Source organism: Leuciscus leuciscus (assembly GCF_965113295.1).
Source record: "Leuciscus leuciscus genome assembly, chromosome: 22".
Taxonomy (NCBI): Eukaryota; Metazoa; Chordata; class Actinopteri; order Cypriniformes; family Leuciscidae; genus Leuciscus; species Leuciscus leuciscus.
The window spans coordinates 28,838,513-28,858,315 of NC_138746.1; the positions used below are offsets into that span (position 1 = coordinate 28,838,513).

The following is a 19,803-nucleotide window of genomic DNA, read 5'->3' on the forward strand; positions in this document are numbered from 1 at the left end:
GTTTGATTACTCATTACTGAAAAATATAACGTCTCGGTTACTAACATAACCTCGGTTCCCTGAGATGAGGGAACGAGTATTGCGTAAGGCTAGCTTACGCTATGAGAAAACTCCTTTTCTTGAGAAAATTGGAGCCAAATTTTAAAACGCAGTGTAGCTGCACAGCAGACACAGATGAGTGACTAGCGCGGCCATTGGCTGTGCTGCGGCAACTGCACGAACCTATGGCGAGGCGGCTCAGACGTGAGAACCAATCAGTCCGCTTCGCGCCCTGGCCCGCCAGAATGGGCGTGGCTTATGTCATTATAAGCATCCATTCTTAGCCAAGGAATTCAGGTTTAAAAGTGATCCCCTGATCAAAGCACAGTAGCATGGCGGGTTACGTAATACTCGTTCCCTCATCTCAGGGAACCGAGGTTACGTTAGTAACCGAGACGTTCCCTTTCGAGAGGTCTCTCGTATTGCGTAAGGCTAGCTTGTGCTATGGGAACCCCCTTCAAAACGCTGTGCATGCTTAAACTTTGCTCCTTACAGTAGCCCAACGCAAGATGCCTGAGCTTATAGAAGAGTAAAGTATGAACCCAATAAAAGTCAGTCCGTGACGGGCTTCCTATAGGGAAAAACAAGGAATGGGCCTAATGAGGGCCAAAACCTTTTATAATGTATATATATGAGAACCGCAGTTAAAATCTAAGCAGGAGCGGATATTTATCGGCCCCTAAGGCTCAGGGGGTTTGTGCTTACACATCTTGTATTGAAAGAACCCTCGCTTGCAAAGCAGGAAATTCCAGGTTATAAAACCTCATAAATGTGGACGGCCAGGCCCAGCCGGCCGCCGCACAGGTATCTTCAATAGATATTCCACTTGACCAAGCCCAAGACGACTAACGGGCAATGAAGGCCCTTAGACTTAAAAGCCAGCGCAATAGCATCAACTATCCAGTGCAATAATCTCTGCTTTGAGACGGCGAACCCCTTGGTGCGGCTGCCAAAGCATACAAAAAGCTGTTCTGACTGTCTGAACGAGGCAGAATGCTCCAAATAAACTCTGAGAGCCCTGACGGGACAGAGTAAATTCGCGTCTCTTTCATCTTTTGGTGCTAGTGAAATAACCTGTGCTCTGAAGTCGAGAGCACTTTAGGAACATAACCATGCCTTGGCTTAAGGACAACTCTGGAGTTGTTAGGCCCAAACTCAAGGCAGGATGCGCTTACTGATAGCGCATGTAAATCGCCCACTCTCTTGACTGAAGCGAGCGCCAGTAAGAGAGCGGTTTTGAGTGAGAGATGTTTCAGATCCGCAGAACCGAAGCGGCTCAAATGGGGCACCCTTCATTGCTTCCAGGACCGTGGCGAGGTCCCAGATAGGCACAGAGGGGGGTCGCCTCCTTGCCCCTTTAAGGAAGTGCACGATGAGGTCGCTTCTTCCTAGTGATTGTCCGGCCACAAGAGCGTGAGATGCTGTTATGGCTACCACATATACTTTGAGCGTGGAGGGGTGCGACCCGCGACCTTGCAAAAAGGCGAGTACACGAGTAGGGGTCCAGGAACACCACCCATTTCTGAGCGTAGAGGCACCACTTGCTCTTGAGACACCCGGGTACCCGTTGAGGGGCCATACATGAAGGGCCCACAAGTCGGAATGAGGATGCCAGATTTTCCCATTCACCTGCGTGAGGAGATCTCTCCTCAGCGGTATTGGCCATGGGGCTGTTTCCAGCAGTTGTGCCAACTCGGAGAACCATAACTGTGTCTTCCAGAGAGGGGCTATTAGTAGCACTGCACACTTGCTTTCCCTGATCCGTTCGATGACCTGTGGTAGCATCGTGACTGGAGGAAATGCATATAGCGGACGGCTCGGCCAGTCGTGGGCTAGCGCGTCCTTGATCTTTGAGAAAAATGTTAAGCAACGAGCGTTGTCTTCTGAGGCGAAGAGGTCGACCTCTGCCTCGCTGAAGATGATCAATATCAGCTGAACCGTCTGCGGGTGAAGAGAGCATTCCCTTGGGGGAACATTGTCACATTGTCATAACCGCACCCTGGTTCAGAATGCCTGGCACATGCGCTGCCCTCAGTGAGTGTTTATTTATAACGCCGTTATTCCCATCACTGTTAACAACCTTATAAATGTGTCCTGTTTTAAGTGTGATTTGCTTGGAATGGTTTTATTTTGGATGGTTAAATCTAAATAAAATGTTCAATACACGTGTAATAGTGTTTGATGGTTTTACAATATTCTATACGTTATTTTTTACGTTATTACTGAGCTGAGCGAAATTATCCGATTCCCTAAAATGAGCCATGAATCCCATCATGAGGAAACAGCTGATTAGTCACGTGGGTTTAATGTTCGCTACGTTAGAATTTATTCTGCAAATGCGTTTCGATATACCATTATTCACATTCATTCTTTTTTGCACAAGTCAAAAACCACCTCAAGCAAACTTAAACACTTTTTTTGCAAATTAAGATTTTTCCCCCTAAATTTGACATTTCCATCGCCAGATTTACTAAACAGGGCAAATTAGCGTGCGAGCGCAATTAAAAAAAAAACGCAGATTGGAGTGGAAAGTTCTGTGCTTGATCTACTGACGATGTGCAAATTAAAGAACACAGACGCAGGATAATTTCCATAATGACCAACGCAATCTACCAAGAGCAGCGGAAAATTAGCATCTGGTTTTTAGGGCGGTAAATAATGGAGCAAATACCAGAAAATTGACGAGTGCAAACCTTAGTAAATCACCTTGCATGATTCATTTAAATACTCTCCCATAAATGTTGCGCCTGAAAGGGAAACTCCTACAAATGCATATGCAATAAGATCAGCTGCACATTTTTCCACTGTGTGTCTTTACTAAATCCTGACAGTAGTTTTTTAATGCCAAAAGAGGGTTTGCGCTGGTAAGCTGTTAGTAAATCTGGCTCAGTATATACACCTTATTAATGATGCATTTGAACGCAGCACACTAAATTGTACATTAAGCTTTTTTCCTTTATAATATTTCTTTTTTGGGGAAAACGGGAGACTTTGTTGCGTTCATTTCATCAGATTCTGAGTTCATCTGTTTGCCTGTTCATTGTATGTTTTATTCATGTATATAGGCTACTGAATTCTGTTCTCCAGTTACTGTTGAGTCAAAAATTATTATTATGTCGAGCTAAAATTGTATAGTGTAAAAAGCAAAATTAGAGTATCAAAGTGCTCATTTAGCAACATGCTAACGGCAAACTCAGTTGAGAGTCAGATCTGCTATATGAAAAGCACTATTTCCTTCTATTGTAGGCTGCTTCAGATCACTCACTTATGAGGTTTCATTTCACTTAGCATACAGCCTCAAACGGAAGCTTGCTGTGTTGGCGTCTGACAGCAAAGCAGCTTCCTAGGTTTTGGAACAAAGCCATAGTTATATTCGAAACAAGGTTTCATCAGTGTGTGATTGATGATGTACTATCGGGAAAACAAAGGTAGGTTAGGAGAGAGAGAGCAAGATCTTTACACTGGAAATTACTGCAGGAGGGCATTGTTTGAAGAAGTACAGATTACTTCAGATTTAGGGCAGCTGAGTGTGCTGATGTCAAGGAATCTGACAGCTTAGCAAAAGGAAGTTTGCTCTTGCAAATCTACTTTTTGATAGAAGTTCTCTGAGAAGTGTCATGCACTTGATCCTCACCATTGTCCCAGTGATCATCCTCTATAGGTGAATTCCACGTTGTGATGCTTTTGTATTGAAATTATTGTTGGAAAAGGAACAGATGTGGACATAATAATTAAAGTTAGCTATGTTTAAACTGCTTGTACATAAATTTGAGATTTGTGGACCCCTTTGATAGCAGGCCCTACCAAATCTTTAATGCATCTTGCCTGTGTAAAGAAGTCAAACTGTCAGAAGCTGAGAAGCAGGGAGAATTGAGTTGACGAAAAGTGAGGTGTGAGGACATGGTTCATATATTATGGAAGATGGCAGCACTCAAGGCATGTCCCAGAACGTTTCTCTCAGGGGTGCAGCTTTATCTCAACAGTTCTATAGTATGCAGCTGGGACTCCACCGTAAATCTTTTTCCGATATTGCTTTCATTGCGATTCTCTTATTTTTGAAAGATGCTCTTGATCAGGATTTTTAAAGCTAAAGCCATTACCAATCCCAGACATCAGAAGCATCTGATATCAATTGTTTATCTGAAACTCTGTAACTGATGAATGTAATGTAAGCTCTCTGCTAAGATATACATTTCAAAGCCAAACAGAAACATTGGCTTGAGTTATACAAATATTATAATTACCCGTAATATTATAAATTACATCTTTACCCGGATACATGCAGTACACTCAGATTAAGCGGAATGTACTATATAGCAAATATGTATAACAACTCTATATAACAAATATAAAAATGTAAACTACTGTATATTATTTCTCAGCCATATATTATAATTTGGATATATACATTCAACTAACCCTACCTGCATACATACAGAACACTCACGTAAAGCAATATACAGTATACACTATAAAGCAAATCTCAGATGTGTGATATGTATCATCACAAAATGTAAACTGTATTATTGTACAGCTCCATATATTTACATTTAAATTTGCATTTAATCATTTAGCAGATGCTTTTATCCAAAACGACTTACAAATGAGGAGAATAATAGAAGCAATCAAGCCAACAATAAGGCAACAATAATCAAGTGCTCAGTGCTGTGACCAGTTGTGACTAGAAATGTTTTTTGTTTTTGTGTGTGTGTGTGTGTGTGTGTGTGTGTGTGTGTGTGTGTGTGTGTGTGTGTGTGTGTGTGTGTGTGTGTGTGTGTGTGTGTGTGTGTGCGTTGTTTTTATAGATATAGAATAGTAAGTGTTAGTATTAATGGGTCAAATGTTGATGAAAAAGCAGCTCAGGTTGAGTTAGGCAGGTCATTCCACCAGCAGGGAACAGTCCAGGTCTGTGAAAGTTATTTTGTGCCTGTGCACCGCAAGGCACCATTCACTTGCAGAACGCAAGCTTCCAGAGGGCACACTGAAGTAGTCAGTTTAGGTATAGGGGTGTATAAAGGTGTATAAACTATATGTAAAGTTGTATATATATATATATAATATCCAACATCCACATATGCAGTATACTGTACTGTATATAACAAATCTCTGCTTGATTGTTTATATTGTCACAAATCATAACTATACTATAGCTCAGTTCTTTATGGCGTGACATGTATATTTTTGTGTCCATTATTTCCTTGATATAATTTGATAAATTCACGACATATACAGTATTACTTTAGTCACGGATTGTGATGGAGAGACTAAGCACAAATAACACAAAGATGATTTTAATTTCCAACAGGATAATTCCAACAAGGTACATCCAACACATAGACAAGACCCAACAACCACACACAAACTGAACTGGACTTAAATAGCGGAGAATTAAAGGGATAGTTCACTTTGAAATTAAATTTTGGTATGTTTTAGCTTACCTCAAGGGCATCCAAGATGTAGGTGTCTTTTTTTCCGCAGTAGTTTCAATTTTTATTTTTTTAGGTCAAACCGTTCTTGTCTGTCAGTCATATAATGCAGGTCGATGGTCACTGTCTCAAAGAGCATGCACAGAGTCCAAATTAAAACAATTCCCCATCGTACAAATTAAACAATTCCCCATCGTAAGTACACATTGATGGCCCAAGACACGAAACGAGCGGTTTGTGTGAGAAAACGAACAGTATTTATATCGTTTTTACCCAGAGCCGATCAGCCCTATACGCACACTACGCAAGGTGCGTAGGGCCCCGCAAATTACTCAAGGCCCCGCCTCCCCTCGTGTCAAAGCGCGTCAATCAATGTTTACAATATCGATGAGAAAAGGAAGCGGAACTATCTTCTTTCTGGTCACGAAAAGAGAGAGAAAACAACACCATAAGAGTTCATTGCGGCAACCGTTATCAGGTAGACTTGTGTGCTCTCCTCTCAAAGTTTGATGTCAGCAAAGAACATTAGGCTAAAGTTAAGTTGATGTGCGTTGATTTATTATGTTTAATAAACGACAAAGGACAACCGTGTTTGTTTATAAACTGCAGCTCGGAAAAGATAACCGCGTCGCGCGTTAACATGCGATCATATGAACGTGCATGAAATGAAACGCGCACTTTCCAGCAGAAACATCTGTTGTGAGTTGGGACCAGTACAATATGGGCGTGATGGCACTCCTCATTATAGTTTTAAAACAAGACGATGATTATCTAGTTGCTAAGTCAAGGTTTAGTTACAACTCTGCTCTAATGCAATATGGAAAGCAATGTATTGACATTGACTATTGATAGGCTCCATTGAATTTAAAATGTTGATTGGCTGGAGATTCTGGTCAATATGGATGCACATCCCTCAGTAAATAATAACCATCAAGAATCAAGAGTATCAAGAATTACTTTTATTATTAAAAACACAGTGACATGCTATGGCGCCATTTTAGCTTTTATTCATTCACAGGATATGCATTTTTTATATCAATAATTCAATTTGTACTATTTAAAATGTGAATTCTTGATATTAAGAATTAACTTTTTACTAGTAACAATGTCTTCTGATATCAGGAATTACATTTTCACTAGAACTAGTTAAAGGAGGGATTGTAGTGGGAACACTGGGGTGTCAGGTGTGACTGTGTGGCAATGGCAAATAGTTCATGGCTCACGGGTCAGGTATGAGGGCCCCTAAACAGAATTTTGCTTAGGGCCCCAGGGAGGTCAGGATCGGCTCTGTTTTTACCTCTTGAACACAGCTGCGTCCAAGTGATCTGAGAGCGCGGGCGGGTATAGACATATACACTAGATGTCGCATTGGCTACGGTTTCGCAGTAGCCAATGCGACATCTAGTGTATATATCTATACCCGCCCGCGCTCTCAGATCAAAATTGAAACTACTGCGGAAAAAAAGACACCTACATCCTGGATGCCCTTGAGGTAAGCTAAAACATACCAAAATTTAATTTCAAAGTGAACTATCCCTTTAAATGAATTATTATGACGACAAACAAGGCAAGGAGAAAAGGTGCAAAAAACTAACAAAAATAAAACAGTCTTAGTGGTGTGACAACTTTATTATATAAAACCTATTTAGTTTGAATACATTTTTATTACATATTATTTTAGTTTAGTTTATTTTTATTTTTATCTTAAACCCCCAAAATGTCAGGTGTTGCAACTGTCCAAACAAATGAACATACTAAGAAAACTTTTTAAAATGGTGTCTTAATAATAAAAAAATGTAAAACTAAATACTGTGGCATCACTTTAGGTTTGAAACCTTTCATAACAACATATTTCATAAATATCAGTAGTTTTAAAGCTGTTGATAGAATTGAAAAACTTTTGTCCAGCTATTTGTATATTCTCAAGTGTTAGGGTGGCACAACTGCAAGCATGGCCCTTTTATTATTAGGCTAAATGACAAGATGATAATATTAAATGTGATAATGTATCATCCAGATGACCCCAACTGATCCTTGTGGCAGAGAGAAAAAGTTTGTAGATCTCTCTCAAATACTGGTAAAAACGTACTCGGTTACTAACGTAACCTCGGTTCTCTCTAGAAGAGGGAACGAGTACTGCGTAAGATATCTTACGCTAGGGGAAAATCCTTTTTCCGCGAGATATTGAAGCCAAAAATTATCCTTAATTTTGTAATAATGCAAAACGCGTTGCGGCAGCATGCAGACATAGGCGAGACAGCTCGCGCGCCTATTGGCTGCTCTGCGGCAACTGCAGCAACCTATCGAGCGAGGCCTGGCGTGACGCCAGACCCAATCAGGGCACTTCGCGCCCGCTGCATCACGTCCCGCCGAAATGGGCGTGGTCTAGGCCTATAAATACCGCTCGCAGGTAGCTATTATCTGGTTTTTCATCATCGAAGCAACCAGAGCGTGTGCATGCACGGCAAGATACGCAGTACTCGTTCCCTCTTCTAGAGAGAACCGAGGTTACGTTAGTAACCGAGTACGTTCTCTTACGAGAGGTCTCTCGTACTGCGTAAGATATCTTACGCTAGGGGACCCAATGCAAAACGCTGTGCATGCTGAGATCTGACACCAAAGACCCAAGGGCGAAAGCCCGGGGTACATATAGTGCACAATCACTCAGGGAACTCACAGGGAGTCCGGGAAGAGGGAGGGGCGAAGCCGCACTCTTCCACATATGGCAGTGTCGCTGAGACGCGAATTTCATCATACAGACAGGGCGGGGTACGGCCTGAACTGATGGGGGAATGTGGGTCTTACACAGTTTGCCCAGGCACATCTCGTGCTGCTACTTTTTTACTGTCGAACATTGAGCTGTGCTCAGTAGACGCAGCATTCTGAGCTGATCGCATCAGGTCAGACAATACTGGTAAACTTAGACCGACAGCAGCCTGGCCTGCAGGGCGGGAACCTCTAGGTTATAAAACCTTATAAATGTAGACGGGGAGGCCCAGCCTGCCGCCATACAAATATCTTGCAAGGCAATCCCACTTGACCAGGCCCACGAAGAGGCCATGCCTCTCGTGGAGTGCGCTCTGACACCCAACGGGCACTGCATGCCCTTGGAGGCGTATGCCAGCGCTATAGCATCAACTATCCATCTGGATAGGCTCTGTTTCGACGCGGCTAGTCCCTTAGAACGTCCGCTAAACGAAACAAAGAGCTGCTCTGTCTGTCTGAAACCAGACGAGCGAGACACATAAGCTCGTAATGCCCTGACTGGGCAAAGGAGGCTCGCGTCTCTTTCCTCATCAGGGACCGGTAGGGCTGACAGGGAGATAACCTGCGCCCTAAACGGTGTGTTGAGGGATTTCGGAACATAACCGTGCTTAGGTTTGAGTATAACTTTTGAGTCATTAGGCCCAAACTCCATGCACGCCGCGCTCACAGAGAGCGCGTGCAGATCCCCTATGCGCTTCACTGAAGCGAGAGCCAGCAAAAACACCGCCTTGAAAGACAGGTGTTTCAAATCGATTGACTGTAAAGGCTCAAATGGCGCACCTTTCATGGCTTCCAGAACCGTAGAAAGGTCCCATACGGGGACTGAGGGAGGTCTGGGAGGATTCAGTCTCTTAGCCCCTCTAAGGAAGCGGATGACTAAATCGTTCCTTCCTATTGACTGACCAAGCGTTGTTTCTGAGAACGCTGCTATAGCCGCCACATAAACTTTGAGCGTAGAGGGGGCCCTGCCCCCATCCAACAGCTCTTGTAGGAAGGAAAGCACCTCCGCCACACCACAGTCTGTGGGTGACACACCACGGGCTGTGCACCAGCCCGAAAACACTGACCATTTCGAGGAATAGAGTCGTCTCGTAGACGGAGCTCTAGCCTGCGTGATCGTGTTTAATACTCCTTCAGGGAGTCCAACATGTACCCGTTGATGGCCCAGACATGAAGGGACCATAGTTCCGGGTGAGGATGCCAGATCGAACCGTGGGCCTGTGAGAGGAGGTCTCTCCTCACTGGTACTGGCCACGGGGCAGTACTCGCTAACTGCATCACGACTGGGAACCAAGGTTGGTTTTTCCAGAACGGTGCCACCAGCAGTACTGAGCATCCATCTTCCCTGATCCGTTCTATCACCTGAGGCAGGAGAGAGACGGGGGGAAAAGCATAGAGCGGGCGGCGGGGCCACACATGGGCCAGCGCGCTCCTGCTCTTGGAGAAAAATTCCTGACAGTGAGCGTTTTCTTGAGACGCAAACAGGTCTACTTCCGCTCTGCCGAATTTCTTCCACAGCAGTTGGACTGTCTGTGGGTGTAGAGACCACTCGCCTGCCGGAACATTGTTCCTGGACAGTCTGTCCGGTCCTATATTCAGGAGCCCTGGCACGTGCGCTGCTCTGAGCGAGCGCAGGTTGCACTGAGCCCATACCAGGAGGCGTTCTGCCAGCCTGTACAGGTTCTTGGACCTGAGGCCGCCCTGGCGATTTATGTAGGACACCACAGACATGTTGTCCGAACGGACCAAGACGTGGCGTCCTTTTATCTGGGGACAAAAACGCGTCAGCGCGTTGTCTACTGCCAGCATTTCGAGGCAGTTTATGTGCAGGAGCTTCTCCCGTTCCGACCACTGGCCGAAGAACGGTCTGCCCTCGAGCAGCGCTCCTCATCCCGAGGTGGACGCGTCCGTGGACACCACTTTCAACCTCGAGGAAGTCCCCAGGCTTACACCTGATTGGTACCAGTCGTTCGCTCTCCAAGGTTTCAGAGCTGTGACGCACTTCTGATTGACCCTGAGGCGAAGCGAACCGGATGCCCACGCTCTGCGTGGGACTCGCGCTTTCAGCCAAAACTGCAGCGGGCGCATGCGGAGCAGGCCCAGCTGGAGCACTGACGATGCTGAGGCCATGAGACCTAGCATCTTCTGAAATTTCTTGAGCGGGACAGACGCGCCGCAGCGAAACGCGTTCGCTGTGCGTTGAATGTCTACCGCGCGCTGTGGCGATAGTCGCGCTATCATGGACAGCGAGTCCAATTCTGTGCCCAGGAAAGATATCTTCTGACTGGGTAACAGAGAGCTCTTCGCCCAATTGACACTGAGACCCAAATCCTCGAGGTGATCGAGTAAAATGGTCGTGTGTTCTATGAGCACTGCGCGAGATTGCGCTAGAATCAGCCAATCGTCCAAATAGTTCAGCACTCGCATGCCTCTCATTCTGAGGGGTGCGAGCGCCGCTTCCATGCACTTCGTAAATGTACGGGGTGCCAGGGACAAACCGAATGGCAGGACTGTGTACTGATATGCCTGGCCCTCGAAGGCGAATCTCAAATATCGCCTGTGACGTGACGCTATCTGTATTTGAAAATACGCGTCTTTCAGATCTATTGACACAAACCAATCTCCTTGGCGAATCTGCACAAGGATTTGTCTGGTCGTGAGCATCCTGAACTGTCGCTTCACAAGCACTTTGTTCAGTTGCCTTAGATCTAGTATGGGTCTGAGACCCCCGTCTTTTTTCGGTACCAGGAAGTATCTGCTGTATAGCCCTCCTTCGCTCTGAACTTGAGAGAGAGGCTCTATTGCCCCTTTGCTCAATAGTTTCGCCACTTCGGCTCGAAGTAAATGTGCTACTTCTGTTTTTACCGTGGTCTCGACGCACGCCACATAGCGGCGAGGGCGTCGGCGAAACTGCAGCGAATAGCCTCTTTTTATAATGTTCAGCACCCACTTCGAAACCCCGGGCAGCTTTGCCCATGCGTCTGCATGGATAGCTAGGGGTTGAATACGAAGCGCGCTCCGCTCGCTCAGCGATGGAGAAGCTTCGGCGTGCTGCAACACAAGCATCGCGCTCGTGACATTTGAGGCATGGGGCGCGCTGATAACAGCGGGCAGATTGCCCGCGCTCGACTCCTCTGCGGTGGTCAGCCGCGAGGGGGAGGGCTGGGCGGTTCCCGTGGGAACTGTCATGTCTATGTGTGGATGTGGGCGCGGGACAGCGGGCACATTTATCACACCGAAAGCATCGTTCGCTTGCGTGAAGCGAGTGCACGTTGGTTTCGTTTTTACAGAAACCGTGAGACATGCATAACGCGGTGTTAGTGGGCACTGGGTAGTGGGCACATTCACCATGTTTGAAGCGCAACCGATCTGAGTCGGTTTTATGTGCGCGAGCCCTGTGTGACAGGCTGTGCTTGTGTGTAGGGATGGGCACTGGGCAGTGGGCATTCTTACTACACATGAAACACCATCGGCCGTGGCCGGGACACCAGAAAATACACTCTTTTGGGGATTTATCTGGGTAGCCGTGAAAACGGCATTTGTGTGCAGGCAAGCGGGTGACAGAACCGACTTGTTGGCTGCAGAAAACACTGGAACAGTCACATTTGCTGGAACTGGACGAGCTTTGGTGTGAGTCTGGCCGCAGCGGGACTTAAACACCGTCGTTTTCCTAGCTGTGCTAGGACGACTTCGGGGCCTCGGGCTTCACCGTAATCCTAGGTCGCGAGCCACGTACAGCGGGGCGGTGACCGGATGAGCGGGAGCGCGGTCTCGCGCTTCGGGCCTGGCGGCGCTGTGAAGTGGAGGCAGTGGACAGTGGACGGAGATTCTGCGAATCTCTCCGCGAAATCCTTGACGGAGGATCCAAAGAGGCCTGTGGCGGAAAGCGGGGCGTCGAGGAACGCGGTGCGCTCAGACTCGGCCATTTCCGAGAGCGTCAGCCAAAGATGTCTCTCAGTCACGGTGAGAGAGGCCATATTCCGTCCAATGGCTTGCGCTGCAGACTTAGTAGCACGGAGAGCGAGGTCCGTGGCACTCCTTAAGTCCGGCACGCAGATCGCGTCAGGTCCTTCCTCATCCAGCTTACGGAGGAGATCGGCTTGGAAGATCTGAAGCGTTGCCATGGTGTGCAGCGCTGACGCAGCTTGCCCGGCGGCGGAGAAAGCGCGGCGGAGCAGGCTTGACGTCGGGCGGCAAGCTTTAGAGGGTAGGGCCGACTTAGCACGCCGTCCAGCAGAGGGCGGGCATAAGTGGGCCGCTATCGCCTCTTCGACCGGCGGCAGCGAAAGGTATCCTTTGTTCTTGGCATCGTCAACAGCGGAGAATGCCAAAGAAACAGCAGGACTCACTCTAGCCGAATAGGGGGCGTTCCAGGACTTGGCGACTTCTTCGTGTAACTCAGGAAGAAAAGGCGCCGGTCTGGACGCAGGCAAAGCGCGCTCCCCAGGCAGGAAAAATCCATCCAGCCGGTTGTGAGCGGGCTGCTCAGGCGAAGACCACTCGAGGCCGAGGCTCGCCGCGGCCTGTGCGAGTACTCGCATGAGCTCCGTCTCGATGGACGCTCTCTTGCCTGACGACGTGCGGGCAGGGGGCGCGGGGTTCTCAGAGCCCGCCCAATCCTCACTGCCTGACGCCAGGATAAAGCAGGAATCATCCTCTCCCAGCAGGGCTTCCTCATCCACGATGTCAACGGAAGCGGCGGCAGACGGCGGCCGCTGTCCGTCAGGAAGCGAGGCTGACGAAGCCGGGGAAGCAAGCGGGTGAACCGGCGAGCTTTGGCGGCTGAGGGAGGGTTCCGGGGCCCGCTGGGCACGGCGCTTTTTATGGCGCAACGCCACGGCGGGCGGGGGAGCAGTCTCGGTGAAGAAGGCTAGGCGAGTCCTCAGAGTCGCCATTGCCATCAGCTCGCAGTGAGGGCAGCCGCCGTCAGCGAGCGCGAGAACTGCATGTTCCTCACCCAGGCAGGAAACGCAAACCACGTGGCGGTCCCCGTCGCTGAGTGTGGCTCTGCACGAGCCGCAGGAAGGCATCTTTAAAAAGACGCTAGCTCTTTTAGAATGTGTGTCGCGGCGGCGACACACACACACAAAAGTACAGTGTAATAAGGAAAGGATATAAGCGCCGGAAAGCGCAGCAGGAAGGCAGGAAGGTGGCGCGGCCAGCGACTTCAGTGACTCGTCCCGCTGAAGGTGCTCTCTCTCAGACGGCGCGGCTTCATCTCCGGCTCCAGCGATGCGTGTGCTTCGCTTGAAGGATGAAAAATCAGATAATAGCTGCCTGCGAGCGGTATTTATAGGCCTAGACCACGCCCATTTCGGCGGGACGTGACGCAGCGGGCGCGAAGTGCCCTGATTGGGTCTGGCGTCACGCCAGGCCTCGCTCGATAGGCTGCTGCAGTTGCCGCAGAGCAGCCAATAGGCGCGCGAGCTGTCTCGCCTATGTCTGCAACGCGTTTTGCATTATTACAAAATTAAGGATAATTTTTGGCTTCAATATCTCGCGGAAAAAGGATTTTCCCCTAGGGTAAGATATCTTACGCAGTACGAGAGACCTCTCGTAAGAGAACGGCTAATTTCAAGCATAATTTCAGTTGGTACACTTTCAATATCAGGTGGTACAACTACAGTATATACACACATATATTGTACCGCCTGACATAAAACCTGTCAAAACAATGCATTTAAACACTTTGAAATGTTATTTAACAACTTAAACTTGTTTAAACACATTGTCCATGACTCAAAAATATGCATTACATGACCCTTACATACAGCTGAATATATAAGCACATCCAACTTTTTCCGTATACATACAGTAGACTCACGTAGGGTTACGTGAGTTCAACTGCTTGATTGTTTATATCGTCACAAAATCTAAAATAAATGATCCCCCAGCTCTAATCATGAAGGCATAAACATATTATTTTAGAAACATTAACATCACGATTTTCTGTAAAGCTGCTTTGAAACAATCTGCAATGTGAAAATCGCAATACAAATACATTTGATTTGACTCAACCAATGGAATGATTCTAGGCCGAGAAGATTTGTTTGTCCCTTGAGGGCTTACCATTTTTTGAAAGCCATTGAAAAAATAATTGACAAAAGGCATGTACTGTAAACATAAATAGTTATCTCCAATCCGTCTTTTTTAATTTGAGACACGCATGTAACAAGAAAAACATTTGTGCCGGACAGATCATCAGGAGCCTTATGTGTAAACCTTGCCATGGACATATCAAGACTTAAAAAAATAAATGGTGGAGATTGTGTAAATGTCCTCTGGACCTCATATGCATTTTATTGGTGCGGTCAAAGTGATGAAGTAAACAGAATGCTTTTCATTTACACACATTTAGATTAAATATGACACTCTCATGAATGGGGTTAAGTACTCAATTACATGGAATCATTATCCAGAAGTTATAAACATGAATGAATCAGTATGCACTACTCTTGGAACATTTTTCTTATAGCATGCACAATTTTAATGTTTTACTGACAACAAGGATTGCTTCAATATTATAATTATAAATTACAGAAATAACATTAGCTTAGCAACATTTACACTTCTGTACAACTGCTGCTGCACAGAGGTGTGCTTTTGGTGTTGTTCGCAGGGCCTTTGTTAAATGTACTAATATTGTGGAATTGTTTGAATTGCTTGTCTTGCATCTGTACTGAACAAGTTGATCAAGATCTTCAGTATTATTAGTAAGTTACTAGAAAGTTATTGGCTGGTGAGTTTGATCAAGATAATAAATTGGACCTCAAGGACAGGTGACATTTATTGTTGGTAGTTATATGTTATTACAGAAACATTTCAGAATGTAAAATAATACTTAACAAACAGAAAAAAGAAAAAAAACTAAAACATAGTACAGACAAGCAATTCAAACAATTCCACAGCCTCTTAATATATGTGAAAATAAAATAAATTGTGTAGTTTCTATGTCCTGTATATTGAGTTTTTACTCTATTAAAGGAACACTTTGACTTTTTGGGACTTTAGCTTATTCACCGTATCCCTCGGAGTTAGATTAGTCCATACATACCTTTTTCATCTCCGTGCGTGCTTTAAGTCTGTTTGACGCACCCACCGCTAGTCTAGCTTAGCACAAAGACTGGATGTAAATGGCTACAGCTAGCATACTAATCCCAATAAGTGACAAAATAACGCCAACATTTTCCTATTTACATGTTGTGATTTGTATAGTCACAGTGTGTACAAATAACAAGGTCATATGAGACACAGACATTTTTTTAACTTTTTTAAATACTGGGAACTATTTTCTCAGAAGGCGAAGCACTGCTACTTGGGCGGAGTGATGAGCGCAGCACCCGAGAAGCGCCGTGGTTATGGAGCAGAGAGTTCGCTCAGAGTTGGAGTAATAGAGTCAGCAATTACTAGATAGTAAATGCAAAGTTTACAATCATGGGTGTCCGCTGTATTGTAAAGAGCTGCGACAATAAACAGGGGAATTCCAAACAAAAACGCTGACCTGATGAATCAATGGCTATTGCTCTGGATATAGATCCAAACACACCTGTAGACATCATCAAGGACTATTGCGTTTGCTCAGAACATTTCACTAGGACGACTATTTTGAAAAAAATGGAATTTGCCACACGGACCATGAAACGTGTGCTGAAGGATAATGTTACGGCCATCCCATCGATAGTAAAGACAGGACAACGTGGATCACCTGCGGCTGTGGTAAGTATGGAAGTAAAATAATGTCAAATGTTTTTGAAATAAAAAGCCTGTTGAATTGCACTACTTGAATTTTTTTTTTGCCATTGCATTAACCATGCTTGCATTTTAATGCATTGTATTTTTAGGGCTTGCATTTTTATGGCTTGCATTTTTATGGGCTGAAATTCAACATGGTTGAATATTTAAGCTGTGAATATTTCAATTAAAAACATTTCAAACACCTTTTCATTATTAAAAATTCAATAATCCATATTCACCTTTCATATTTCACTTCCAAAATATTCAAACTGTTTAAAAATACAACCAATAATATTCAACAGGCAATTTTCGGTCCATTTTATTTCGCTTTGCAAATTCACTTCCACAAATTCAGTGGTTCAAATTCGACAGTAAATTCAACATTGACGTCCAGGAACTGCAGGAAAAGCAGTAGATTGCCGAGCATACGCTCCATCTGCTGTTAGTCGACCTCACCATCAGATGGTGCAAAAGCGCGTGTTGTAGACGAAGACCAGCAAAATTAGAGCAAGTCATTCAGTCATAAAACTCATTTACAGCAATGTAAGTGTATTTGTGATTATTATGATGGCTGTTTTATGTTAAATTCAGTGCCTTCACGGTTACTTTTCCTGTGTAGCCTACATGCATCTTTCTCTACCGTGAATGAGATTATAATGTTATTCCCCGATGTGGATATACAGATCCAATGTTACATTTTTGAGGTTGACATATATTTCTCTTGGTTGTTTAGTTGCCTTAACTTTATATTGTGGCGATGTGCTGCATGCAGGCTATTAGGGTTTCCCTCAATACTTCAGGATTCCCCTGCTGGACATATACAACGCTTAACGTAGCTTAATGGACTACAGTGATGTAAAAGACCAAACTCGCAGGCAAGCAGATGGACTCAGAATAACGCGCAAAGCTTAATGCTGAGCGTTTCCCAGTGATAGACTGGCATAAAGATGGCTTGATGTTGGACATTCGCACATTTAGGGACCGTCTCTAAAGTGTATACGAATTTGGTATACACGTTTCTAACTCTGATAGCATTTGAATAGAACGACTTACAGTCATAAAACCAACTGTAAAGTGTTCATGTATTGTCAGGCATTCTGCGCACCCTTTGGATTTTTGATAGTTATTCAAATAAATTTAAGTTTGCTATTGAAGTTAGAAACGTGTATGCCAATGTTGTATGCAACTTTAGAGACAGTCCCTAAATGTGCGAATGTCCAATGTCAAGCCAATTTTACATTAAGTCATTTAGCAGACGCTTTTATCCAAAGCGATTCACAGTTAAACTAACAATAGGACAACAATATGCAAGTGCTATGACAGTTTAAGCTAATGCAATACACGTAGGCATACTGTGTGTATATATATACATATATATATATATATATATATATATATATATATATAGAGAGAGAGAGAGAGAGAGAGAGAGAGAGAGAGAGAGAGAGAGAGAGAGAGAGAGAGAAAATAGAATAGAATAGAAGAGAAAGTGTTAGTATTAATTGATCAAGTGTTTTATGCCAGTATATCACGAAACGCTCAGCATGAAACTTTGCGCGTTAAGTTCATATTCTGAGTCCATCTTCTTGCCTGTAGCCTATACAGTAGCCTACAGCCTACTTCCCCAATAAGGTGCAAGATTGGTCTTTCATATCACTGTATTAGTCCATTAAGCTAGCGTTTTGTCCCAACGGAAGGGGAATCCTTGAGTATGAGGTATTGAGGGAAACCGATTATAATCCCGTTCATGGTAGAGAAAGCTGATGACATGTAGGCTACAGGGAAAGTAACAATGACGTTATTGAATGAAACATAAACACAGCTTTTGTGTGTTTATCATCTTTTCCGCATACTGACACAGATAATCATTTTCATTTTATGAATGAATGTCTTCATCAACAACAAGCGCTTTTGCACCTGATGGTGAGGTCGACTAACAGCAGATGGAGAGTATGCTCGGTAATCTACTGCTTTTCCTGCAGTTCCTGGACGTCAATGTTGAATTTACTGTCGAATTTGAACCACTGAATTTGTGGAAGCGAATTTGCAAAGCGAAATAAAATGGACTGAAAATTGCCTGTTGAATATTATTGGTTGTATTTTTAAACAGTTTGAATATTTTGGAAGTGAAATATGAAAGGTGAATATGGATTATTGAATTTTTAATAATGAAAAGGTGTTTGAAATGTTTTTAATTGAAATATTCACAGCTTAAATATTCAACCATGTTGAATTTCAGCCCATAAAAATGCAAGCCCTAAAAATACAATGCATTAAAATGCAAGCATGGTTAATCCAATGCCTATTTTTTTTCAAGTAGTGCAATTCAACAGGCTTTTTATTTCAAAAACATTTGACATTATTTTACTTCCATAGGTAAGTGTCCCGTTATGTTTTTAGATGACTAGCCTACTGTTACAGCGCCATTAGCTAACGTTAACGTTAGATGTAATGTAACCTTTGTGACACTATTACATGAATAGGGTGCTCACTACTATTACAGTTGTTCCTGGGCTCCATGTATCCCCTGTAATGTAAGTATTGTGTTGTCACAAACGCGCTCTATCGCCCCAGTAACAAATAAGCAGCACTAAAGGTAACTTTCAGGACTGAAGCGTTCAACTTGCTAATGAATTGGAGGGGGTATGGGCAGTTTTCATTTTTGAGAAACAGTGACCTTGTTTGTGAAATAGTAGGCTACTCGCGTTCTGATTCTCCCCTCGACCTCAGTCTGTTCGGCATTGTCTATCAGCTTCCAAAGTTTGTAACTCCGCGTCTGTGTATTCTGGCTCAAAACGATATGGTTCTGGATCTTGGTTTGATACCAAATAAAAATCCTCTGACAATTCCTCAAAGTCAGCCATGATCACGAATCACGTTCGCTACTAGCTAGTTAGTCACGTTGGTTTTGTTGACGGAACGGCGCTTCTCGGGTGCTGCGCTCATCACTCCGCCAAAGTAGCAGTGCTTCGCCTTCTGAGAAAATAGTTCCCAGTATTTAAACGTTTAAAAAAATGTCTGTGTCTCATATGACCTTGTTATTTGTACACACTGTGACTATACAAATCACAACATGTAAATAGGAAAATGTTGGCGTTATTTTGTCACATTTTGTCACTAGTATGCTAGCTGTAGCCATTTACAAGCTAGGCTAGCGGTGGGTGCGTCAAACAAAATTAAAGCACGCACGGAGATGAAAAAGGTATGTATGGACTAATCTAACTCTGAGGGATACGGTGAATAAGCTAAAGTCCCAAAAAGTCGAAGTGTTCCTTTAAATAATTAAAATACATATATTCATAGATGCCATTAAAGTCTGAAGTCTGAACATCAGGCATATTTCTTCTCCATCACCAGAGTACATGGTTTTCCATGATAGCCCAGGGAAGATCATCATCTAATTTCCTTTCTCTTTAACTTTTCAGCACATGCCTGTAGGCAGCCTGAGACGCCATCTCATGTAGACGTGAAGGCTATAGATTTGCCTACTCTAGGTTACACACTCATGTATACGTGCCAAGGTGGCTTCTACTTATCTGGAGGATCGGAGCATAGGACCTGCAAAGCAGATGGGAGGTGGTCAGGCAAACCTCCAGTCTGCAAAGGTACTGAAACAACTAGGCTGATAACCCTGAAAGGGCTGATTCATGAACTGTGTCCATCCTGCCCTTGAGCAGGACACTTTACTAGCAGTAGCGACTGATTTTCATTTATACAGACAGGAATGTGAAGCCAGAAGCAGTTATTTACCCATATCTTTAAAGGGCTACTTCACCCACATATTAAAATTCTGATATTGTTTACTCACACTCAAAAAATAACAGCATGATTTCACAGA

General features: G+C 44.4%; 1 protein-coding gene and 1 long non-coding RNA gene across 3 annotated transcripts in view; one reads left to right on the forward strand and one right to left on the reverse strand.

The window, feature by feature from the left end:
• The window catches only part of LOC309486929 (CUB and sushi domain-containing protein 1), a 727,180-nt gene that overhangs the window by 699,565 nt on the left and 7,812 nt on the right, over window positions 1–19,803 (forward strand). For both annotated transcript variants that reach the window (XM_082154400.1, XM_082154401.1), the window contains exon 64: window positions 19,391–19,570. In XM_082154400.1, the coding sequence (XP_082010526.1) occupies window positions 19,391–19,570 (180 nt within the window). The remainder of the gene's footprint in view (window positions 1–19,390; window positions 19,571–19,803) is intronic.
• Window positions 1–19,803, reverse strand: part of LOC309487064 — a 419,730-nt gene that overhangs the window by 129,733 nt on the left and 270,194 nt on the right. The gene's annotated exons all lie outside the window — the stretch shown is intronic.